This window comes from Biomphalaria glabrata, chromosome 6 (genome assembly GCF_947242115.1).
Source record: "Biomphalaria glabrata chromosome 6, xgBioGlab47.1, whole genome shotgun sequence".
NCBI lineage: Eukaryota > Metazoa > Mollusca > Gastropoda > Planorbidae > Biomphalaria > Biomphalaria glabrata.
In genome coordinates, this window is record NC_074716.1 from 30,314,761 (window position 1) to 30,341,514 (window position 26,754).

At 35.6% G+C, this 26,754-nt stretch overlaps 2 protein-coding genes and 1 long non-coding RNA gene across 3 annotated transcripts; all 3 read left to right on the forward strand.

The window, feature by feature from the left end:
* Nucleotides 1-894: 894 nt before the first annotated feature.
* On the forward strand, nt 895-4,003 carry LOC106077080 (uncharacterized). The gene is made up of 2 exons (XM_013237867.2): nt 895-1,665; nt 3,086-4,003. Exons 1-2 carry the CDS (start codon nt 1,309-1,311, stop codon nt 3,440-3,442), a joined length of 714 nt encoding a protein of 237 aa, XP_013093321.2. The 5' UTR covers nt 895-1,308; the 3' UTR covers nt 3,443-4,003.
* Nucleotides 4,004-9,630: 5,627 nt separating this feature from the next.
* LOC106077185 (uncharacterized) lies at nt 9,631-11,963 on the forward strand. The gene is made up of 3 exons (XR_008778336.1): nt 9,631-9,700; nt 10,931-11,020; nt 11,580-11,963. It is a non-coding gene; the product is annotated as an uncharacterized LOC106077185 (long non-coding RNA).
* A 6,164-nt stretch (nt 11,964-18,127) lies between these two features.
* LOC106077197 (uncharacterized) lies at nt 18,128-26,594 on the forward strand. The gene is made up of 4 exons (XM_056031449.1): nt 18,128-18,700; nt 23,146-23,214; nt 24,662-24,751; nt 25,988-26,594. The coding sequence occupies exons 1-4, from the start codon at nt 18,578-18,580 to the stop codon at nt 26,081-26,083; spliced, it is 378 nt and encodes a 125-aa protein (XP_055887424.1). The 5' UTR covers nt 18,128-18,577; the 3' UTR covers nt 26,084-26,594.
* Nucleotides 26,595-26,754: the final 160 nt, after the last annotated feature.

Sequence of the window (26,754 nt, forward strand, 5' to 3'; positions counted from 1 at the left end):
ATTACATCCTAAACTAGACCTCCCAAAGGATGGCAGGGAATAGCGGAGGGCATCTGTTCGAATCCGGGAACATCGAGAAGAAAGTTCAGACCCGCACGACCCGCCAGCAGTTCTTTTTGAAATCTATATGTTTAATATATGTTTATCGTAAGACTGTATATGGGTCACGAATTACTAAATACAAATGGGACAGCACTAACTCATTATTGTTGTGTGATTGGCTAATTAACCTAGAACATTACTTCCCTTTAATAACAAGTACTTTAAGAATATTCGTACGAAAAATGGCCAGCTCCTCTACCACCAAATCGAAAGCCACCTTGACCTGCGCTATCTGTGGACGGGAGTGTCTCTCCGAAATAGGGCTCCACAGTGACGTGAAAAGTGTTCGAGATGACCCATAGTTGTTGTACAACTGAAGGAGGTCAACTGAAGGAATCCCTTGTATTTGTAGTAGTGTCGGTTATTATTTTATGGCTGGTCAAAATCTTGTACACGTTATTTCACCCACCTCCCGGTCTCGCATTAAGTTTAAACATTTTATTATGATAAAAAGTAAAGTTAAGTTTTCTGTAAAGATCATCTGTTTCTGTGGCCCACGGTTTACGAGGATGTCAAGTGGCCAGGACATCGACACTTCTAAAAATTATTGTCAAAGATATATTTATTTAAAATTCATGTGAAAGGAATCGTAACCGAATGAATGATGGGAAACATAAATGCTACAGTATTAAGACACTCACTTTCTACAATTCTAGTTTGCTCTCAATATATTTTTTTTAAAGATGGTTTTTAAAGTTTCTTCTACTTTGAACTTTTATACCTGTTTAAAAAATTAATCTTTAGAAAACGTTTGTCAAACAGCAGAATAAGAAAAAATAATGACAGTTTTATTTCTGCTTCATACACACTGATTACCAAACATCAACGACAAGATCTAACAGTTTGAAACTAATATTGATTTATTGATCTTTTTTAAATTTTATTTTTCAATCGGCCTTCATGATTGGCTATTTTTCTAAGAACTGGCACTTCCGCTCAAAGTTGCTTTGGAAAACTATACGAAATCCATCACGGGGCTTAAACCGGAAGTGTGCAGCAAATTAATTCCTTTTGAGAAAACAGTCGATCAATGATACACATAATCCAACTGACGTATTGACATATGGGTGGAATACTCTAGCATGTAGAGACATATCCCGCCTGAGAGTTCAGAATCTCACAGCCACTTTTGCCAGAACACTTCAAAATTGTCTGTTCATTTATTTCTGTTGGTTATTTTGTTCACCTTTATCCATATTTTCTAAGATGGCGTGTCTCAAACTAGTAACTATTTTATTCGCTTGTGTCATCATTGTTCCTATTACTTTAACATCGCCCTCTCTTTCGATGAAATACTATAGACGTTACAACTTCGAGACTGGGAACTGCTCATCGGGGACGCCAACGAAAGATAAACAGGATTGTCTCCGGCAGTGCTCAACATCTTCGGATTGCATCGCCTTCAAATACAGCACCTCCATAGGAACTTGCATCCGGTGCTCTGAGAATGAGGTCTCATCAATCACTTTCGGTGGATCCTCGCTCTACTTGCTACGCGGAGCTTCCGTGTTTCAAAGATTCTCTGATGTAGAGACCTACATTTATGGTACAATCAGGTTTTTGGTAAGTTTAATGTTTTAGACCTAATGAAATACTAAGACTAGAAAATAATGCCTTTATTAGTATGGCTATATTGCATTGTGTGGCTTAAAATAACGGGTGCTGTATATTTCAAAGGCCTCAGAAGTTGCGACCTGCATTTTTTTTTACATCTGATGCATAAAAAACATTGTCTTTCGGACGTCTATTAAAGTTTTCTTTTTTCTTCTGCGCCTGTCTTCTATAACTGCTTTACTTTGTTACTTAAATGTAATTCTCGCGGTCTTTGTGACAGCTATTCAATTTTCTCTCCGAGGAACCATCTACTTTCCTCCATGCCAATGAGGGCACTTCTGTTACGCCATACTCCTTTAATTTCGCCAAAAATATTGCTTTTGGCATGCGGTCCTACCACATGAAGGATAAATGTTTAACCCAAAGCAGTAAGTAGTGTTTCTATAATGAAGCGTTCAAGGAGTCTTGGATGCCTTCTAGAGAGCACCCAGGTCACTGAGCCATACAACAGTGTGGTGAGAAGAACTGAAGTTTGTATCCACCTTAAATCCCGAGCAATGCTTCTCGGCCTCCCCTTGGCACTCATGTGGAAACAGTCAGTAGAGGAGAGTATTAGGCTTATAGGTGAGCGAATAACAAAAATCCCGTTGGGGGACCTAACGACAGAGTCCATTACACTAGCAGGGCTGAAAGTCCAAACAATCATGTCACTATCTACACACCGTTCGTCAAGAGGAGTTTCTTTTATGGCGGACACCTGCAAGGCTGATGTGATACAGAGGAGGAATATGGGGAAGTCTCGCCGGTTTGCTCGGTCTTCGGCCTCGCTTCAAATCTTAGCTTCTTGGTATATAAGACATCAGTGACAGGGGGTGGAATAATTTACATTTGCTTTAACCTTTCCCAGTCAGAAGTTTGTTCTGATAGGCTGTTGGAGTTTCCATAGGCCTAAAATTCCAAGACTTAACTATTAAATGATTATTATGAAGAATTTAAAAAAAAATGAATATATGGAGGTGCGGTGGCTGAGCGGTAAAGCGCTTGGCTTCTGAACTGGGGGTGCCGGGTTCGAATCCTTGTGAAGACTGGGATTTTAATTTCTGGATCTTTGGGCGCCTCTGAGTCCACCCAGCTCTAATGTGTACCTGACAACAGTTGGGGAAAAGTAAAGGCTGGTCGTTGTGCTGGCCACATGACACCATCGTTAACCGTAAGCTACAAAAACAGATGACCTTTAGACAACAAGGTCTGAAAGGGGAACTTTACTCTTACTTTTTTATAAAGAAGAAGAATCCACAATAAACAAAACATCTTTTGAGGTCTTGACATCCTAGAAATTATGAATCGTAATTTAAAATACTAATGTCGTACAGTAATAGCATTATGATACAAATGATATTTCACTAGCTTTTTTTTTTTTTAATTCCAGATCAAGATTGAATGTACGTTAATGAATAGCAGTAACCCTTATTGGTACTTCCTGGAGATCACTGCAATAAAGGATGGCATGACGTCACTGATGATGAAAATGACGCTGCAGTCTAATAGTGACGTGGACCTGATTTCGCTGATCAACAACGCTTGGATAGGCCACACTGTGTACACCTCGCCCGTTGTTTTCAAGGCAGGTGTCTCCCTGGACACTGTCCTGCTGGTCACGGCAGAGTTCATTAAAATCTACTTTAACACAATGTACTGCTGTAGTTACCCAGTGAACATCTCTAAGAACTACTCAATAGGGGTGGGTGTGTATGGGACTGTAAATATTAAAGAATTTAGTTTCTGAATAATATGGGAATAAAAAGTGGTAAACGCATTTGTGCATAACAACATATTTCGTCATCAATGGTTTAAAAAAAAGAAAGTTGGGAAAATAAATTTGGTTTCAGACATTCTTGAGTTTAAGAACACCAAAAAAAAAAATAACACCAAAAAAACATTGACACACTAATAGCAAAAAAAAAAAAAAACAAAAAAACTGTATATTTTTTTTTATAATACCTCTATTCAAATCAGAACTTCATGGAACCTGGAGGCTGGGAAGTAGGTGAAGGGTGGAACCTGGACAAGGATCTAAATAAAAAGGGGCTCTATTTTCTTAGAAATTGAACAGTCGGCGTATATCGCTAAGAAAAGAATGACCATCTCGTTGAGAACAAATTAGACCGTTATAGTTTTTCAAAGTAAAAAAAAATAAAATAAATAGGCTTTTAAAAAAATACATGGCGTAGTCAGCAGTAGTGTACCGATAACTGATTTGTTTCATACATTTAAAGTTACTTTCATTTTATTAATAGATTATCTAAGCTTTTTTTTATATTTTTTAAGTAGCCTAAATCTAATATAGATTCTAGTACTAGATCTAGACTCAACTTTAAAAGTTCTAAATCAGATCCAGTTCTAGATGTCTACACAATGAAAGCACCAAATAAATAATAATAATACTTGTTCACAAAGTACCTCTGACTTAATGGATTGTTACCCTGGTACAGCGTGCTCACTGTGCTCTAAGTCTATACAAGTTCAATACCCAACGTAAGAAAAGAAAAGTATTAATTTCTTTTTTTTATGTTTTATTTTTTAACTTGTATAATGTCGGTATTGTCTTATTAAGAAATGTGTTTTTCTTGTTAATGTCAACAATCGGTGACACACACACACACACACACACACACAAATTGATATTGTTTGTAACGCCACGAAATGTCCCCCCCCCCCTTTTTTACAAAAAAAAAAAAAAAAGAGCGAGGAAAACTTTTAACAAATGCTATCCAGTGACCTAAGAACTGGCGTAAAGATGCCTGGGAACATGGGAACATTGCCTACTACTTCCTGGCTACAAGAGTCGAAGTTAAGCATAATTTTGATAAATAGTTATTATTTTGAAATAAGATAAGTCGACATCAATAATAAGTAAAGATATTATTATAATTTCATTGGAAACGCAAAACAAAAAGAAAGACTAACTCCTTCTATTTGACCCTCGAACAACATTTAAATGAACTTAAAAAAAAAACAAAGACATTACTTCCTCTATTCCTCTTAGTCACTCATGAATGCTACCTTTAAAAAAACAACATTTCAAACCCCACCCCATTCGCTTCCCCTTAAAAAGAATCCTGGTTAAGTAAATGTATGGATATACTACACTTTATAATATTCCAATGATAGGACTCAAGATCTAGACTTAGGGCAAAATGTTCCTGAACCTAAATTTATTAAACTCCTCAAGGAATGGGAATAGTCCGTTCAAGATAAATATTTTCGCGTTCTCTAATTTAAATTTATTTCTTTTTAATTTTGAAAAATTAAAAAAAATTAAACCAGAGTTTCCCCAGTGTGTGGCCAACCAGCTAGTCATTCTTTTCCCAATGATATACAACAGATGTCATATTTCTAGGAAAATTATTAAAGCCGTTCTCGAGATCAGTGTTTCATCAAACCACCCATCCACCTAGAAGTTCCAAAGAAGTTACGTGCTTATTAGAGGTATTCTATAATCATTGTGTGTAGTGTCTGTATAATTTCAATGTTGTGAATATCGTGTATAGTTTAATATTTCAATCAATGCTATAGATGTTGTATCTGTAAAGAACCAGCTCCAATCAGCCGAGATAGGCCCCGATCAGTCCCAATCAGCCCCATTTCATACAAAGCCTGGGAAAAGTAGGAAAATAAAGAAGTTATCTCTGATTTTGTCTAATATATTAATATAAAAATATAATAACTTTTATAAACTTATAAAGTCAATGTATTTTGTTCCTTTATTTTTATGTCATTTTTATATACTCTGATTTGCAATAAAATTTAACCGCTAAAATCACTTGGTTTGATTTGTTAATTCCATCTTACAATTTAAAGTTAATGAAACCTAAGAAAATGTTATAAAGTAGGATAATAATTTTTTTTTTTTAGCTCAAAGTTTCTTGACTCTTAGTCTTCTCCAGGAGTTATGTTGCGAAATTTATATTTATCTTGATTATTCCTAAATTATTTCACTTATAAATTTAATTAAAATAAATATTAGCCATAATTTTTTATTTTCATGAAAAGGCTAATAGCCCAGGAAGCCTATATTAATGTTAAAGAAATACAATTCATTATTTTACTTTAACTTACTTTTTTTTTATCTGTTAACAAACTAAAACATTGAAAGACCAACATCACAGACCTATATACATTATACTTGGACTGGTAAACGGAAACAAATTCTTATCCAACATTGATCAGACCATTAAGTACGTAACTCTTTGTCAAGCTGTAAGGGATGTCGCCCCGAATTAAGGAAAATTTATCTATTCTGTCTTAGAAACGTAGTGAACTTAAGTTTTTAAAGTCATTTTGTGGATTTTTTAAAAGAATGGGCTATTATTAATATGTGTCACAGACCTATTGATATAAAGCCTTTTCCTGTTGGTTTCCATTATCCTAATCATTTTAGATTATGCATTTAATTGATTGATTACCTAGATATTTCAAGATCTAGATTATGTATTAAAAAATTGCAAAATAATAATTATGAGAAGAGAGTGTCCTTATTGTTAATGTTTAATTGCTCAGTAGTTCCGCAAGGTTGTCATTGCCGGAAGTGGTAATGGATGTAAGCACTCCACTATCTATAAAATGCTTCCTAATGGCATGCGTCTCAAATACTCTCTGACAACCAGTCCAACCCCTGGCCTTCACGTGTGGCTCAGATATTGAGTCCGGCGGAACTGTTCTCACTAACAGAAGAAGGGGCAAAGGCGAGTAACTGGCGCCTAACCAGTAAGCTTCGGGAAGGAGGGGTTCGTTAGCCAGGGCTGGCTACCCACCTAGGAGAAGGAAAACTCTGAATCCAAACCTTTATTGCCTTGCAGCTATACCCAATCATGGGAAAGGCTTCGGGAGTCAACCCTGAGGAAAAATCAGGAGCTGGCGACCCTAAGGCAGTTTGCAGCACCCAGTTTGCTACACTCTGGCAGAACCTGCGAAGCCGCTGACCCCAAACTGTATCGGCACTGCCGTTCCTTTGAATACATCAGCTGTGTGGGCGATATCGTTCCGACCTCATTTCCATGAGATGATCCATAGTCGCTTCGCGACTGAAGGAGGCCATATATATCAATTGCTCGGACTACTTTATTTATATCTAAACATTAAATTACGTTACACACGTAAGGTGAAAAAAAAAATTTACTTCTTAGAACTACGTTACAAAACAACGCCTTGTTTCACGTCATAGAGATTCCAATGTCCAGTCTAGGTATAATATATACAGGTTTGTGACCAACATTTAACTTGAACCGCTGAAAACGATCACTTTGGAGCAGCACAAAACACAAAAATACAGATCACTTCCTTTTCTAGTCAGCTTGCTGAGCAGTAATAGAATAAAAGTATTCAAGTCAAAACAAATACAAACAAAACAGATACAAATAGCGCATGTTTTTTTTTTAAAAGAGTTGCTATTGAACTTTGTTTTCCAGTCCATTCCCTTATCTCACAAGAATTGTTTCACCTCTGGAAACTCATTGTCTGCACATGTGTGTCGTCTGCTTGAAGCTGTAGTAACACGCCAGACATTAAGTGTGATGATCTAATGTCCACACGCCAATGTTAGGTTTATTTTTTTTAATCTTCTGTCTCGTTTGTTTTGATTGTATTTAAACTTAGCATCAAAAAAATATACACTTGTACAATATATCCTAGAATAGACTATTAGTGCAGTAAAATGAACAGCTCTTCTCTATTAGGAGATGTACTTCGCTACCCAATTATTTCGTTGATTCTAGGTGGATGTTTTTACGTGCTCAGGAATAGCAAAGAAACATGGCTACGGTTTCAAGAGAGCAGACGACATAGGGTCATCATCGTTTGTGTGTCCGTTGTAGCGGCCGTTATTAAACTGACCAGCGTCTTAAGATGTATCGCCTTTCTGGTTTACGTAGGGCCCAATTTCGACAATTTAGTCTCGTTTTTCCTGCAGGCATATCTTTAACTTTTGTACGGGTCTGTAGTGTATGTCTTTGAGTCAGTTATGTGCCATCTGTACTATAACCCTGTGATGGAAGAACTGAAGAAATATGAAGAAGAATACGGTTTTTGTAATGGACTGGTGTGTCTAAAGAAAAAATCCTTGATACTTACTTGGACTATAAAGGTGGGTGTTTCGTTGAATACATTTTTCGTCTGTGTTGGCACTGACCTGGAAGGCGATGCTTGCATCAGTTTCCCGTTCCTTAGCACCAATATTGCGATAGTGTTTTGAACGGGATTGTGTAATGTGTTCTTGCCAATTGTTTCATTTATTATTTTGTACAGCGCTTTGGTTGAGGTCGTGATCAGAGAGTTATACGACATCAGTACAGAGATGAAGAGAATCATGTCCCTTGGTGCTGTGTCTGGTGAAATGGAGCAGAATTTCAAACAAGTCAGGTAAGTCAATGTCATATGCCATGATAGGAAGTAAAATAAATGTCAGGCAAGTTCTTATCATTTAACGTGAAAGCTAGTAAATAAATGTCAGGTCACTCTCTTTGTCCGTCTGTCTGGTAAAAAGTTTGTACATGTTATTTCTCCCAATCTCTGATTAAGTTGAAATTTTGCACAATTATTCTTGTACCTGATAAATCAAGAATAATTTAAAAAAAAAACAACAACAAAAATCAATTGTTTAAGTTACTATTGGCAATTAATTATTTTTGGTATGAAACAAGGTAAAGAAACTGTACTTGACAAATGTGGTGGTACAAGTTAAATTAGTCCCATTGAGGAGGCTTGAACCATTGAGCTTGAATTTAAGTCATACACCTTTTGAAAAATGCAATTACAAAAGCGATCACGGTTACATTCACATAGATACGCGTTTTTACCCCCCCCCCTCCTTTCTTTCCTGTCCAAAAAAATTGTAGCGCAATGAGAAATGCTTAAAAATCTATGTATAATTATAAATATAAGTTTTATTCAGATTTGTTTAAAAAATTTAAAGTTAAATCCATGTGTGTTTATAAATACATTTTTGATTCAATTTATTTATAACAATATCTTATTGTAAGTTAAACATTTCGGATTAAGTACGCCAACATCGGATTTGTTAAATTGGCAGATTGTATCAACAAGGCAAGGACCGAGCAACAACATAGGATTAGATAAGAAAAAAAAAATTGGATTGTTTAAAATTATATTAAAACAAATCTTTTTTTTTTTTGTTGAACTAACAATTAAATCACCATATAAAATTGAAGTATGTCACAGCTGGGGCTGTGTGTCACGAGTCGATACTGTGACCTAATTCGACAAGTTTCTAGAATCCGAGGTCAGGTTATAGATGACCAGAGTAAACATGTTAATTATAGTCATCCAATTAGAGAAATAGGTTAAGTTGAAAAATAGCATCAGCTTCTAGAAGGTCACAGTTAATAAAATAATTAGAATAGAAAATTCTATGATTCTAGAAAGTACGGTTTAGAAAAGTAAAATTAGGGAAAAGTTAGTCGGCGTCCTCGCATCGTAACGATTTTTTGATAGTAACAGTGTTATGTCCAGTAGTTGAAGTTGCTTTAATTGAATTTGTATCTTTATGTTAAAGTTTTAGTTTTTTAGAAAGTTTCATTTTATGAAGAGATTTAAGTCAAGTTGTTATTGAATTGAGAATCTACTTCTATATGTGTAATTTGAAGGAGTCTAAATCCTTTCGATCTTTTCTCATGTCAACATAATAGACATGGCCTAGATCCATAAAATACTATAGCTGTAATAGTGTCGGACAACTTAATTTTTTTTTAGGGTCTTAAGTTTGTTTTAGGGCTACAATACATACACTACGGTCTAAGTTGGTACCCAAGGAACATTCGTGCCTAGTTTTATCAAGATTGGTCAAGTGGTTTTGATGTCTATAAGTAACATACATCCATACATACACCTCACATTCTACTTTATAATATAGATTTCAACAATTTCGTGTTTATTTCTATCTAGTTTTTCTTTTCTAAAGGCTCACTCCATCGTTGACTCTATCGGACTGTCTTGTATATCAGGTGTTTCTCAGGATCTCATGCAACAGGTAATTTGTTCCACATGACTTAGCATCTAATTTTAAAAATTATATAAGTATGCTTACATCAAAGGGAGATCAGGTTGATAACAATGAAAAGTACAAAAAAAAAGGCAGGGAATCAAATTGCTAAAAGAGATGAATTTCTGAAATGATGTTAAAATATATACAAATCTTTTGGAGCGGTGAAATTTGTTTGTGTTAATGCCCTACTCCAAGGTATCACACACTAAGACCGCATCACTAATGAAGACATAACAAAACGCAAAATAATAAGCGGCTTCTATCCTGATGGGCGCACTAAACAAAAAATAAATAAAATCTGATTATTAAAAAAATTTAAGGAATTAGTTTAGCACTATATGGCGCCGCGGCGTTAATAGAATGCACGAGAGTGTCTGCATAAAAAGTCCTTTTAAAAAGTGTGGGTGATAATTAGATACAAAGTGCATTCTTAGCCTTTATAAATAAACAGAAATGTTTTCTTTTAATTTTAGGAGCTAGTTGACCAGAAAAAACACCTTTAACTAATATTAATATTTGTTGTGAACATTTCTTGTACATTTTATAAATATAGTTGACTTAGTGATACTGAAAATACACAAAAAAAATGACTCTCTTTGTTAACATATTGTTGCATTGCCTCCCTTACATCTACGTTATTGTTTTAGAATTGGTGTATTTTTATGAAAAAATAGCGGGCATAATTAATTTTATAAACTAAATGGTTTGCTTTTAGAAAACCAAAAGTAGCTGTTGCACCTTAACTTTTCAAGCAGCATCGCATGGTGAAATTATATTTTTCCTTTTTCTTCTAGTTTTTGAGATCTGAGTGTGACAGACGAACAGACGGACATTTTGCATAAACCTAATAGTGGTTTTTCCCTTTACGGTGGCCGCTGAAAAAGAAAAAGATTAAGCATATAAACTTGAACAATTTTTACTTTAAATAATAACAAAACAATTCAGCACCAAGCATCGCTGTTTCGAAATTGTTGAGTTCGTGGGTTTATTTCCAAATCTTTTCCCCAATCTTCCTCTTGCTATTTTCCTACGTTTTCAAAATAGGTTTTCTTATCCCCCACATTTCTCAAAATCACTTTTTCATCTTAATCTATGTGACTGTACTTTAAATAGTGTGAGTCGGATGTCAAACATCGAACACTAAACAAAGAAACAGTTATAATCAAAAGACATTTTCTATTATTTCTTCCAATGAAATGTTCTCTCATTTTTCAGCTTCAACTTCTTGTTGTCTGTTGCTCCAGTAAAAGGATCGGTATTGACGTGTTTGGTCTGTTCACACTGGACTCCCATACATTTCTGATGGTAACTGCCTCTAGTGTTTCTTTTAATTAAAAGCACATTTCTTATTCCAAACGCTAGAACAAATTCTTACAAGTTCTCCTTCGTCCCAAGTACCATTAGAGCATGTATCAGGCTGACCTAGACAGCCAAGAAAGCCGCTGATTTAGGAGAGTCTAGGTATATTTGTCGTTAGATTATCCATACAGCTCCCCGGTTAACATTTTGCCAGCAATGATCAACTTTGACAAGAAAACTGCTTTCAGATCTCTGGCAAATTTCTCTTAAAGTGGCTGTGTGGTAAACACCGAATAAAACCTATCAAGAGGGCTTGAGTTCGAATTCAAAATCTAGATGAAAAGTGCTTGCAGGGCTGCTTTAAGGGAGATACCCCTCTACCCCCAACTGTTCCACAAAAGAGATTGGGCCAAACGCTTTGACAGTGCCTGAAGCAGGAAATATGCGCTATACAAAATGAATTTTTTAAAAAGTAAAAAAATATAACAAGATTTCAATATTTACAAATACTATTTCAAAATAAATTAGAACAGTAATTTGATACAATAGTTGATTTTATCAACAGGTGATGGGGACTATTGTGACAAACGGCATTGTTGTGATTCAGTTTCAACAGGACAAGTCAAAGTGTACCTTGAATGTCAGCTCCACAACTTTGTTGTAGTTGGCGTCTACATTAAGTCACGGATCATTTCATCATCAACTCCAGATTGAGCTTTACGAGACGTGTCACGCATGGTGGAACAACTCTAAATAGCTCGCTTTCTGGTGTATCTGGTGTACAAACTAAAAGCAGTGTTAATGAGATATGTGTTTTAATGGATAGGATCATTTCTGTGCACTTTTTAGCACTGCAGAATCAAACGTATGTATGTACAAATACATTTCAATATGAAAGAATCAGACTTTCACAACATGACAGAGGCGCAATTTAAAGCTCTTTATAAGACTAATGGTCATAATCGTTATCCTAAAATTTTACACTAATGCGTTCAATAAAAATATTAAACTTCGAATTAAAACTCATTTTAAAGTTGTACTTAATTGGCAACATTGAAGTTAAATTTAGCGACCTTGACATTGCTTTGCTTCTCGTGTTCTCCAATAGAGAAACTTCGACTATTTAAAATTTAAAGAATCATTATCAGGTTGAGAAATGACAGAGCAAGAAACAAAATATGTAAATTATGCAAACTTGTTGTGAAACATTGGCAGCTGAAATTTATTCCAGGTACAGTGGTATTCTTCTAGTATTCACATAGATTTTGGATTTCTAAATTGAGAGAAAGGAACTATAGTATCGTCTGACACGCGAATTCAAAGCAGCAACTAGGCGCTCATTAAATTACACACTTCAATCAAGTGAAACACTTGTACACTAACAGCATGGCACAATATAGTTGGAATAAAACACAGTAAAGATACAAGTGAATAAACACACTTGAAATAATGACCAAAGACTATTTGTGAACAATGACTAGCAACCAACTGACTTCATTGCTAGCTTCACACTTAGATAATAAAACAATGACTAGCAACCAACTGACTTCATTGCTAGCTTCACACTTAGATAAGAATCATTGCGATAGTTTTCGACTCCTATAAACTTGCTACCAGTTTCTGTACTCTATAGTTACTTTGTCCAAATCAATGTTCTTAATTATTTCACGCTAAATCAGTGTGACCTAATAATAGTAAGTACCGCTGGTCAGCCGCTTTATGTGCTGTCAAGCGTGACATTATACAGACTCACATGTGACTAGCCCGCACTTTCTCTTCTGGCCTTCTTCTTGCAGTGTGACAGATAGATAGATAGATAGGTAGATAGATAGATAGATAGATAGATAGATAGATAGATAGATAGATATTTCTCTATCACACACACACTTTATATCTTACTTCTAGCTATTCATTTCACATTTTCTCCATTTTTTTTTCTCTATAAAAATGACCAATGTTAGCCAGAGCATTTCTGTGTATAAATTGAAGAACAATTTTAGAAAATCAATTCCGCCTTGTTGTCGCTAAGGATTATCTATCGAGATTGCCCATCTACAAACTAAACAATAAAAATTGGTCCACAGCTCACTGAGCCCGTATCACAATTGGGGGGGGGGCATAAAATGTTGCAGCAGTAGCTTAGTGAATCCCTTAATTAAACAATCAGTCTACTATTTCAATGGTGATATCCTTCTGAAATCAGACCCCACTTGTAAACTGTTGAAGTGGTATTCCACAATAACTGTTTTGGTCTTGGTGAGAATATTTTGTAATGATTAGACTCTTTCTTATTACTTATATCATTATATATGCCATTAATTTGATAATATCAGTTTTAACAAGAACAAACAATAAAAAATATCTTTTTTTTTTAAAGAAACAAAATCTCGTTTACAAAACTTATAGAAAGATAATTTTGCTCTTAATCACTAATGAAGGTTAGATTTGAAAAAAACAAAGAAACTTTATTAAGCTCTCCCCACCTCACCCTGCAAGAGAATCCTGAATAAGACTATGAGCAAAATGTTTCTGAACATTAATTTATTCAATTCTCCTGGCAAAAATACACGAAGACGTCTAGTCCGTTCAAGGTAAATATGTTCTATCCAAATTTAAAGTAATTGCATTTTATATTTTCAAAATTCGAAAGTATTTTACAGTTTTTCCAGTGAGTCCAACGAGATGGTCATTCTTTTCTCAACGATATACATCCACTATCAAATTTCTAGGGAAACCTTTAGAGCCGTTTTAGAGATCCGTTTCAAGGTTTTTCCTATCTACCCAGAAGTTTCCACGAAGGTACGAGTTGAATAGAGGTATTGTAAAAATAGTTACCTTGTATAGATTATTCATAGGCAATAAGTATTTTTTCAACATTATGTTTACATCTAGTAGGAAGGAAGGCACTAGCTCAGTTAGCCCTTAACAACAGTATGTTTCAATCTAGTAGGAAGGAAGGCATTAGCTCAGTTAGCCCGTAACAACATTATGTTTACATCTAGTAGGAAGGAAGGCATTAGCTCAGTTAGCCCTTAACAACATCATGTTTTAGTATATTAGGAAGGAAGGCATTAGCTCAGTTAGCCCTTAACAACAATATGTTTCAATCTAGTAGGAAGGAAGGCATTAGCTCAGTTAGCTCTTAAAAACATCATGTTTTAATATATTAGGAAGGAAGGCATTAGCTCAGTTAGCTCTTAACAACATCATGTTTTAATATATTAGGAAGGAAGGCATTAGCTCAGTTAGTCCTTAACAACAGTATGTTTCAATCTAGTAGGAAGGAAGGCACTAGCTCAGTTAGCCCTTAACAACATTATGTTTACATCTAGTAGGAAGGAAGGCATTAGCTCAGTTAGCCCTTAACAACATCATGTTTTAGTATATTAGGAAGGAAGGCATTAGCTCAGTTAGCTCTTAACAACATTATGTTTACATCTAGTAGGAAGGAAGGCATTAGCTCAGTTAGCCCTTAACAACATTATGTTTACATCTAGTAGGAAGGAAGGCACTAGCTCAGTTAGCCCTTAACAACAGTATGTTTCAATCTAGTAGGAAGGAAGGCATTAGCTCAGTTAGCCCTTAACAACAGTATATTTCAATCTAGTAGGAAGGAAGGCATTAGCTCAGTTAGCCCTTAACAACAGTATGTTTCAATCTAGTAGGAAGGAAGGCACTAGCTGAGTTAGCTCTTAACAACAGTATGTTTCAATCTAGTAGGAAGGAAGGCACTAGCTCAGTTAGCCCTTAACAACAGTATGTTTCAATCTAGTAGGAAGGAAGGCACTAGCTGAGTTAGCTCTTAACAACATTATCTTCCAAAAGTTTGCTTTAAACTGTGAAACTAAATATGTAGAACTTGGGATAGGGTGGGATGGGGTAAATGAAAGTATTGCTTAAATACATGGGACGAAATCATGGGATAGAAGTTCCTTTATTTCAGAAAGTTTGATTCTTGAACTTACAGACTAATTTCACCTAGTAAATGTACAATTCTAGAAAACTAAATATACATTGTTGACCTCAGTCACGAATTGATTATAGTCCATCTCATATTGATGACATGAAAGTTTGAGAATTCGCTATATGTCCCTTTAACCAGCAGTACGCCCCCGTCTCCATGCAACTGATGTGTCCAAAGGAGAGGGTGGTGCCGACACAATTTGGGATCAGAGATGTCGCAGGTACTAAAAGGGCCCGGTGAAGCTGTTCTGCCTCAACGTGGCACCCGTGTGGAAACGATTACTTGAGGAAGTCATTAGGCTAAATGAATAGCAAAACAAAACTCATGTGGGAGTGACCAAGGGAATGCGAGAGCTTTCCCATTGCACGGTGCGTAGTTGAAAGAGAGCTTCCACGACCCTGTCGATAATCCATGCGCCGTTCCTCAAGGGACCGTTACAATAATGGCGAGTCCTGCACGGTTAGCTTGGTACAACATAGGAAAATGGCGGAGGTTCCCGGTGTACTCGGCCTTCGGCCATGCATTCATTAGCATTAGCCAAGTTAAAGCAGGCTTACACGCCTAGAGCTCGAAGAGCCTTCGGCACAGCTCTTTTGACAATCAAACGGTTCTAACAGGGTGTAGCGTGACGTGCAGCATGCTGCCTAGGGTCATTGGCTCTTCCTTTTTCCTAAGAAACTTTTTCAATGTTTGGCTACAGCCGCGTGGAAGCAGACATCTTCCTTCTCCTAACTAGCCCCCCCCCCCCCCCCCCTTTGTCAAGGCTTACTGGTTTAGGCGCCAGTCACTCGCCTTTGCCCTTTCTCCTGTTTGTTCGAACAAATGGAGCGTATTACAACAAAAAAGTATTTAAATTTGTATTGAGTTAAGGTCATGATGAGACTATAAAAAGGTATGCTGCATTATGTTTTGTTTATTTAAAACATTCTGTCAAAAAAAAAAGTGTTAATCTAATAGAAATGGAATAATTATGTCCAAGTTTTTGATTGCTTGGACAACAGAAATGTGTTTCAAATACTTAACGCTCAAGGTCAGTTCAGTTCACACTCAATGTTTTTTTCTTCTGGATACATCGAACGTAATACATTTGCTTTGGTTCAACAATGTGCTGTGTCATTATCCAATACCTGAATACAGCAATGACAATAGAACCTCAATGATGCCTGCAATCTATTAAGCAAAATGAGAAATGTCACTAGATTCTGACTAGTGCGCTGAAATAAACATTGCATTAGTTAATATTAGAATTAGTTCCTATTTTGTTCCAAGCGTGGCTTAGATCTGAAGAGGTGAATTTCGTTTAGATCTTGTTTTCTATTCAAGTTCCTAAAGTTTTGACTAGGTCTATACATAAGATATTATGTCCCAGAAGATGAAAACCTCAACAACATTTATTGATGTGCTTCGTTACCCAACCACAGCCTTGTTGATAACCGCTAGTTTCTATTGTGTTAAAGGCTACAGAGAAAGTTTTCTAGGCAGTTACAGTCAATCAAAGTGGAGGTTAGTCATGGTTTGTCTGTCGCTTCTTATCGCGGTCATTCATCTCGCAAGTCTCATAAGATGTTGCGCTTTCTTCGTCTACATAGTCCCAAGGTTTAGTGATTTATCCACATTTTACATACAGTCCTATCTGTACATTATTAAGGGCACTATTATTTACGTATTTGAAGCCATTATGTCTAGACTGTATTTCGGTCAGATTATCGATGATCTTAAAGTTTACGGCGATCAGTTTGGATTTAGTCAGAAATTGGGAATGGTGAAAAAATATTCTTTGGGTCTCACCTTGTGTGTACCGCTCTGCCTGATTGCCTTCATCTCAGGGATGTTTGTTTGGGAGTCAAAGCAGCAGGGCGATTCGTTTTTCAGTTTTCCGCTTCAAAGTTCTTCTAATGTAACATCATTTTGTTTGATAGCTGCGTGTGACATTGTCGTGTATCTACCTATAGTGTTTTATATTGGACTGCATAGTATCCTGATTGAAATAGTGATTAGAGAGTTTCAGGAGACCAGTGCTCAAATGTTGGAAGTTGTAAAACAAGAGGAGGTAATTGAACTTGAGTTCGCAAGATTGATGTAAGTATAGACTTGAATCCCTTTGTCTTTTATTCATTTTTCTGACGTGTTGCTTTTAAAATACTTTTTAAAATTGTGTAGGAACAAGAAAAACCCAGTTCTTAGTTTAGAACTTAGTTAATATTTTATAAATACATATCCTAAATTTTAAAACCACTTTTGTATCTTTGTGACGAAAAAAAAGGTCCTGTCAATAAATCTCCAACTGTTGTCAAAATACAGCCAGATATGCAACATTTATGATGTTGGTTTTACATAATTACACCCCTCCCCCCGCATATGATAGTTCTCATAAGTACTATTTCATATGTTAATTTTATATTCGTATTTTATTACAAAGCATATATCTCTCTCTCCGTCTGTCTGTTTGTCTGGATGGATTCTTAAAAATTTGTTTTTCTCTCATTTCACAATATCGTATCAAGTTGAAATTTTATACGATTGTCGAGGACAACACATGAATTAATAAAAACAAGGTTACAAAGACAGTTTGTGTGGAAACACAAACTCAAAATCAGCCCCCGAAGTGGTCCACCCAGGCAGGTAAAAAGGCAGGTTTTAATATTTTCAGAAAGAATATCAGAATGAAATTCTGTCAAAGGCAAATGACAGAGAAGAACGGAGAAAGAATGTTAACAGATCATGTGTGGTTCCCTAACTGTCAAGCAGACCAAGGGATGGGTGAAAGTGAATGTGAAGCTAGATGTGAACCTGGCCTTACTGGTGTGTTATAATGATTTTCTAATTTATGTAATTGTTTTGTAAAGGATCAATCTCTTATTTAGGATTTAAAATTAAAAAAAAAAATTTCGTAAAAAAGACATGTATAAAGATTTTAGTCACGGTTATAGGGTGTCTCTCCAATTCAGGCGATAACATATAAAACAACTTATTAATTGTTGTTTTAAATTTTTTCCCACTTATATGCATACTAAATAGATTTTTTCTCTTAAAAAAAAGTAAACATTTTTTTTGGTAATTGTAGTAGTTAATATGACAATACTTACTTAACATAGCAATACAATTGTACTATTAATTTTGAATAGTTGTAAAAAAAAAGGTGTATTTTTATGAAAAAAATGCTTGCATAGTTAATTTTAAAAATTAGATTTTTCGCTTTCAGCCGTTGCATCAGAACTTTGAATGGTCTAAAATACCATGACGTCGGATTTTCACTCTTTTCTAGTTTCTGAGATCTAAACGGGACGGACGGAAGGACGGACCGACAGACATCCCTTTCAGGGGCCGCTAAAAATAAACAAATTAATATATCAATAAGTGGTAATTAACTAATTAGGAGGAGAAAAACCTTGCACTATTGAGAGATATGGAAGTAATTACTCAATATATGCTTTGTTTTTAAGAAAGTATTTTAGTATGTCGTGTTCACTTTATGACATTCAACGTTGTGCAGGTCTCAACACCAGTCTCTATGTCACATCGTGTCCAAGCTTAGCAAGTTGACTCGCCTCCAAGGAAGTGTCAGCCTATTTTTCTCTGTCCTTATCATCTTCTTCGCTATGTACAGCCTAGGGAGCGAACAGCTGAACATGGGCCACGTCCTCGTGCAGATTATCACTATCGTCTGGGCACTGCTGCCTATACTTCAAGTTTGTTTCATTTGGGGTCGTATGCCAGCTGCGGTAAATATTGGCTTTAGTATGTAAGTTATATATATATATATATATATATATATATATATATATATATATATATATATATATATTAGGGGTGCACCGGATAGTACGTTTTGATATCCGGCCGGAGCCGGATATGACCGGATAGTAAAATTTGATATTCGGCCGGGGCCGGAGCCGGAGCCGGATACCTAAGTGTCTTGTTAATAGCTTGTGAACATTTTACGAAACTGTTAAATAACATACCTATATTGGTTGTTTTTTTTTCCTTTTATATACCGTATTGTTTTAAACTCTGTTACTGATTGATTTATTCAAGCTTAACAGTATTTCTAAAAATCTGTATAGCATGAGTGTGTCTGTGTGTATGTACGATGCCACCAACTGTAAAGGATGTGTGTAGGAAGGTCAATGTAAATAATGTTAGTATATATTTAACTAGTTACTAATGTAAATCTCTCATAAGTAAATTGCAATCTGCCTTGTATAGTGGTCGGATGAATGTGTTCATGAATTTCAGACCAACAACCTGGTCAGATATACCTAGTGAGGTTACACATGTAGTCCTAGTGTAGTGTGTATAGTTGTTTGTGTTAACCATCACGCATTGTTTTTTCCTTGAGCATACGCACGCAATAGAGTTGGGTGTCAGTCAAAAAAGATAACACATTGGCATGGTCAGTCAAGCATATAGATAAATTATACCCGTCCACTAGTTAGAGGTCAAGGTTGTTTTTTTTTACGCTCCAGCATATTGTTTCTTTGTTTGCTAGATTTAACTACGGTACTATTATTCAATTTATTTTATGCGATTTTAAAATTTACTGTAAGGTTTTCCGTTATTTATTAAGTCAAAAGAATTAAACAATGAAATTAGCTTTCTTTCTAAAGGTTTTAATACAAGGCAAAAAAAATACACACACGCAAACATGCACATCTTTGTTTTATTTTATTGTGCAAAGAACGTACGTAAGAAACATTAAATGCAAAGAACGTATGTTAGAAAAAGCTTCCTTAATTATTACTTATTAATTATTTTATTCGTGGTTTCAGTAACTGTTACAAAAGGGAACGATAGTAAGCCTATGGATGTCAGGTGTGTAAAAGTCGTCCTAGCCTGATACACAGTGGCTAAGTACGCATCTTAAGTAAAAAAAATTAGTAATAACAGGGAGTTAATTGACTGTCACAAATTATTAAGAATATTGTTATCAAATACAGACACTTAACTGCAGGAGTAATATTCAAGTTAACACGTTAGAAAAATATTTACCAACAGTGTAATATCTTTGTTAGCACGTTGTGTTTTTTTCATTCTGACTTAAAAAATGGTCAATGTCTATCAATAAATTGGGTGTCAAGGACCAAAGAAATAAAGAGTAGGGGGTGTTTAGCTCTCCATTTCAAGATATAGCTCTGGTCGTGTCTTCTACAAAATAATTAGTTACTGGCTTACTGGGCTATATAATCTCGCGGTTTGTGTTCTGTGTAGCTAAAGGTCACTCGTTTAGGTGCGTGTGATCTTTAGTCCAGCTTACTAATTGAGATTTATGTTCAAGTAACTCGGCACACTTGAAAAGGTGTGGCCTCTAGCCCAACCACGTGATTAAGATTTTTCTCCAAATAAGCAAACTCTTTGTCCGTATACCCGTGTAGATGTTAGGCTTGAAGTCCAGTCCACTCCCCCCCCCCCCCAATTAAGATTAGCTATTAAGTAAACAAACATAGTTCCCTCGTGTGACCTCTAGAGAGTGCTTACGTCCATCGTATCTTACTTGGGGTCACCTGTCAATCAATGAACTCAATGGGATGGACTAAACAAATAAAAGGGGGAGGGTGTTGTTCATCTGGAAATATACCTGGTTACCTTAGAGGTGTGGCTCTTGTAGTCCAGCCCCCCTAATAAAGATTAACTACTAAATAAACAAACTCAGTTCCCTCGAAAGGTGTGACCTCTAGAGAGTGTCAATACGCTGACAGTAAACTTACGTCCATCGTATTGAACTTGTGGTCACCTACCTATAAAAAAAAACTCAATGTGATGGACTAAACAAATAAAAGGGGTGGGAGTTGTTCATCTCTACCTCTGGAGATAAACCCGCTCAGCTAGACAGACGTCTGGTCAGCTTGACGTAGTCAAGGAATGTAGCATTTTAACATGTTAACTAACCTACTCAAAGGTCGAGACAAATTGAAAAAAGTGTCAGCCATTGCTGCTCTGTATGTAAAGCGCATTTATGATGTAAAGTTTCATTTCTATTTATAATAAGTTATTAACACGCCTTGTCTTTATAATAAACGATGTTTGGTGCATTATTCATAATGGCTCTATTTTTAAGCACATTATTTTGTTTTAATATAAACATTAATACATTCTACAACAGACATTAATGGAACGAGGTCCACTTTATGCATATTAAATATGTGTATTTTTTACTATCCGGTTTACTATCCGGTAGTGATATCCGACCGGAGCCGAATAGCACCGGATAGTAAAAAACGCCGGATATTCGGCAGAAGCCGGAGCCGGAGCGACTATCCGGTGCACCCCTAATATATATATATATATATATATATATATATATAATGTTATGAGTAAAGCGAATGCGTGAATGTAAAAAAAAATAGTATGAATGGAGCTATGAAAATACCTAATTGACCTAAATCCATTTTTTTAAATAAAAACATTTGCTAGTAGGCCTACATATTGTTATAAACCTGGTGGTGGCACAGATGTGGGTAGTGGTACGTGTGTAGTCAACCGACGCTAATCGCCCCAGGCCAACGCTAGACGAGCGGTCAACCGTGACGAGTTACCACGGTCGGCCGAGACGAGTATCAACACGGCGGTTCGGGAAGGATCGACGTCGTGAACAGAGCTCAGGAGCGTCACGAGAGTTGTAGTCATCTGACCACCTAGAAATGTCGAGCGGCGTTCTGTCCGGTTCGAGAAGGCCTATATAAGAGCGGAGGTGTCGCAGTCAAGACGGTTCACGGCAGGGGTTCAGAGCCCGGTTCACTACAGTCCGGTCGATTACAGCACAGTTCAGCGGTGTGGGTCTGTACGGAGCATTACGACGGTTCAGTGCGGAGTACTGTCAAGTACAGTTGAGACTGCTGGCGTCTTGATCTTGGTCTGCGATCGAGTCCGACACAACGAGCCTAGTGTGTGAAGTCAGTCCTGAACTGTTGAACCCAGTGCAAGCCCGGAACGAGACGGAGAGGTCAGTGCAAGAGTTGATACGGCGGAACGGTGTTATCGAAGAGATATTTGTACAGTCTTGTGTTACGTGCTGCCAATTGTACAGTATTGGCTGTTATTTATTCAACCATTAAAGTGTTACGTTACTTTGGAGCCCTGAGTTGTCAAGTTCTTTAAGTTGGTGGTGTATGGTGCAGTTTGCAGAGAGCCTGGATAGTGAGATTCGTAACAATATATTTTGATCTAGAGACTTTTATAATAGATGTAGATCTACTATTATAAAGGTGAATTTAAGGGCTTAAGAAGTATATAAATATACCCCATATAGAGCCTCATGTAGCCTTTTCAATCATAGTGTGTTCACATTGCGCATATTAGGTGTGCACGACACATGAATGGGACTATTAAAATGTATTTCGTAGATATAGCGAACGAATGTATGTACAAATACATTAGAAACACAAAATTTGAAGGTTAATTTGATTAAAATATGAAATGAATGAATTTTATTTTGTATGTACATGTGTTAAAGTATAATTTAGGTGTATCGTCTTAGAAATAGATCTAGAATTAGAGTTAGATCCAGAGTTAGATGTAGGCTTCTATAGATTTTTATTTCTGCGCGTGCGTGGAGCATTAGCTCTGCGCATGCGTGACCTTTCTGTCTTCTCTAATGAAAGAAGCTCAAGATGAATGGGATATAAAGTACGTCAGGGCGTCTAAATTCGCAGATACAAGGAACTAATTTATGTAAAATGCTTTTAAAAGACAAATTTGAAGGTTAATTTTATTAAATAATGAAATCAATAGACTATATTTTGTATTTTCATGTGTCAAAGTAAAAAGACTATCTTTGCGAAGCGTTCTTAAAATTAGATCTAGATCCTTTCGATCTTGTCTCATGTAAACATGACAATATGACCTAGATCCATGAAGTAGTAATACTTTCATAGAGTTGGGCAACTTTTTTTTTTGAAGTTCTTAATTTTGTTTTAGGGCTACTACACATACTTTACAGTTCCTGTTAGTACCCCTCCGAGCCTCAGTAGGACATCTTGATAAGGGGGTGCAACGTATTTTTTATTTTTGGTAGGTAGAGAAGCCAGTAAACGCTTGAGAGTACTCCATTTAACAGCTTATATGAACGACAATAAACATGAATTTAAAATTCTATTGGATTTGATATAAATGCACATAATTATAAATAAATGTAGGCCTAATATATTCTAATTTTTTTTCCTTTCTCCAGGCACATTCTATTGTTGAATCTATTCGCTATCTTTCTACAACCGGTCTATCTCAAACATTTTTAATACAGGTAAACAGATATAATATAAAAGATCAATAGCCAATAATATCCTACACACTCGAATAGATGCTATTATGAAATGATAGACAATTATATATACACAGCAATTTGTATTTGTGTTTAAACCACAATTAATGCTCAGCTAGTGGTGTATTCAACAAAAAGTAGCTAAGACTTTATCTGTGTACACTTGTGGTATGTCCGCGGTAATGTTATCTGTATGATTTTTATACTTACTACTTAAGGCCGTGAAAAACATCGAAAAGGGCAGCGACTTGTGATGATTTTCGATGAAAACAGCATGGGACTAGAATTAGCGAACTAAACATGGCAAACATGTAACTGTGGGGAATAAAGGATTTATTTCAATACAAGTCGTAACATTCTTGTTTTAAAAAATGAAAAGCTTGTTTGCTAGATGAATTTAAAATATCAACCTTGAACCAACTAAATAATCAAATAAAAAAAAATTAACTTTGACAGCCAAACATTAACTTTGACAGCCAAGAATTAGCTTTGACAGCCAAAAATTAACTTTTGACAGCCACAGAATAACTATGACAACAATACACTTCAAAACCAAGCTATCAATAGACACTGCAGGTGCACTCAGACATACAGAGTAGTTTTTAATTTAAAAAGGAAAATACAATAATAAAACAAGCAAGCTACATTATGCATAGATTAAACATAATAATTATTTCCTAAAAAAAAAAAAAGCTTAATCTGTCCTTATTTATCTTGAAGCAGGACGTTTTGGCGACGCTGTTTTTAGCAATGCCTTCTTTGCCCAGCGGTCGTTTTAGCACTAACTGTCTTAGAGACATTCAATATGTTCATTTTATTAGGACCCAAAAGAGAAAGATACGTATCTCACTTGTGCCAGCGTGTTTGTGTTTCAACATTTTGGGTTGGAGGACACTAGTCCATTAGACTTGGGATGTAAGTTTGTTCTGTGCTTACTATTTCGTAACTACTATTGTATGAGTTCTAATATTGCCCTCAAAGCTAAATGGCTTATAGTTTATATAGCTATACATAAAAGGAGATAATTAGAGGCCCTTGGCGAAGTGAATTTGATGGCCCCAAATGAAAAAGAAGAAAGCAAAAACAGCTAAAAAACTAATATTACGCAATTTATTAAAACATAGAGTATTCCGAAAATTGTATTTAGAACAAGTTTCGCTTCATCGTCTGTGAAAAAGAGAAAACGAAAAAAAAAAAATTGAAGGCTCTAGGCGGTTTCCTAGTTTGTCTATGCGTTAGGCCTGCCCTGGTCTCATTTTTTTAAAGGGCAAAAAAAGGAACATTTATACACTTGAGCACTAAAGCGACCACGGTGCCAAAAATGGCGTCTCCAAAACTTCGCGTACCCACTCATCTTGTCTAATTATACATATAAAAAAGTAAATACAAAAACAATGAAATATAAATCGAACTTTGACTTTGTTCACAGATTCAACTGTTCGTCTCCATTTGTTCCAGTACTAAAATGGGTATTAACGTGTTTGGCTTTTTTACTATCGACTCCCAGACAGGTGTAATGGTATGTTCGCAATATTTCAATTTTTTATGCTGTTAGCATTTTCAGCAAACAAGAAATTTACCTCATTTTGGTAGGCTCTATGGGGAGGTCTTTGCAATGTATGTGACAATCATTATAACACTACACGTGTTTGTGCCATATTTAATTTATTTAGAAATACAGAAAAGAATTTGGTGTTTTAATTAAAGCAAGCAAATATAAATTGACTTTTATACTTTTGGAGTAAGCTTTATTTGGTGCTTTTAAAGTTTCACTAAGGGATTGTGTCGTTAGTATACTTCTTATTTTACTTTTTGTATATCTTTTCCAATGACCCAAACATAAACGTCCGTCGAGGATTGATGAATTAATAATACAATGAAGGCATTCCAATATAAGTGTTTTTATCACTGTAATTCGTGTAAGTACACGCGCAAAAATATTAAGTCAATATTTCTTTACAAGTCCACAATTGTATGAATCAGTTGGAGCTTTTTTGGCCTTCAGTCCCTACAATATATATATATATAAATTATACAATGCAGCACTATTGAAAGAGGCTCCCAAACTGTATGAGGTCGGAAAAACAAAAAGAGAGGCATGAACCCCCCCCCCCCCCCGGCCCAAAAAAAAAAAAAAAAGAAAAAAAAAAGAAAGAACAAGAATAATATGAATTAGTTTCAACTGAACTTACTTTTCTAGTTTTAACTTGAGTTTTGTTCAATAAACTTCACTGATCATCTCCACGGAACAAATCTTCTTCTATTTATATATTTTCAATCGTAACATCAGGAATCTAGAATTTTCTACTTCTGCATGTTTTTCCTTTCTAGAAATGACGTTAGCGACTTTTTTTTAGTTTACTTGCCCCTAATATTTTATTGTTTCTTTATTTGTTAACACGTGAAAAACACGTGATTACCGTTCACATGACATTTCTAGAATAAGGTCACAGCTAACTACTGTATCAATTGGTTACCATAAAAAGGGATATGTCTCTTAAAGCTAACTTTAAAGTGCAGATGATACTAAAAAGAAAAAAAAAAAGATTTAAATAGTTATGTTCGATGGAACTTAAGAAACTGTTTCTAGTTTTATAATTAAAGTTTCAGACTTTAAAAAGCGAAATGAGATAATTTTACACCATCAAGTTGTCTCTAAAGGTGTAAGCTGTAATACTGTGACCAAAGATTTTGTTTTTTCAACTAAGGTATTACAGTATTTTATTAGCAGTGTATTTTTGTTTTGTTTTGTTAGATTCTGGGCACCATAGCCACCTATGGTATTGTGGTCATACAATTCCAGCAGGAAAAGTCAAATGATTGTCACTACAACGTCAGCCAAATCCTGTAGCATTGCTACAAGTACTTCTACTTAAAGGGAGAGAATAAGAAAAGTACAGAAAAGGAGAATTCCCATTCAATGAAGATGCTCCATGACCCAATGAGTGACTACTTGTTCATGTCTGAAGATGCTCCATGACCCAATGAGTGACTACTTGTTCCTGTCTGAAGATGATGCAGATTTGAAGAAACGCGTAGACTTGGCGATAAAATAACTTGAAATTTATTAAATTAAACACAATGTACAGTATAAACAACGACAGTTGCTCTAGTAACAATATTCAAAGTAATAAATATTTTCAGACAATTCAGAGTGTTCAATGAAATCTAGCATGCTCACATTTTCATTAAATTAACACTATTACACATAACATACACTATGGTGGTTTCTATACTAGGCTAACGTGACCATTGCAGTGCTTGTGACTTGATTAAATATTTATAAATACTTCAACCTGTCAACATTAAATACAATATCTTTGAATCATCTGCACAAAGTTAAAAGGTTGCAAGAAGGAATTTACAACGCTAGAACAATGTTAGAAGTTATTTCACATAAATGATTTGTTTTGTTTTACATAATTCGGATGTTCCTTCAGAGTTGAAGATAGTTTACTTCCTAGTCCAAACCTCCCGCAGGACGACGGGGGATGGGAGCGGGCAGGGTTTGAACCCTCGACC

What these genes read in the sequence shown, in the direction of transcription:
- LOC106077080 (XM_013237867.2), top strand. Translation starts at nt 1,309, where the DNA reads ATGGCGTGTCTCAAACTAGTAACTATTTTATTCGCTTGTGTCATCATT. An exon ending in ATGGTACAATCAGGTTTTTG is followed by an intron (nt 1,666 to 3,085) that starts GTAAGTTTAATG and finishes TTTTAATTCCAG; the next exon opens with ATCAAGATTGAATGTACGTT.
- LOC106077197 (XM_056031449.1), top strand. Translation starts at nt 18,578, where the DNA reads ATGTACAGCCTAGGGAGCGAACAGCTGAACATGGGCCACGTCCTCGTG. An exon ending in GGGGTCGTATGCCAGCTGCG is followed by an intron (nt 18,701 to 23,145) that starts GTAAATATTGGC and finishes TCCTTTCTCCAG; the next exon opens with GCACATTCTATTGTTGAATC. An exon ending in CTCAAACATTTTTAATACAG is followed by an intron (nt 23,215 to 24,661) that starts GTAAACAGATAT and finishes CTTTGTTCACAG; the next exon opens with ATTCAACTGTTCGTCTCCAT.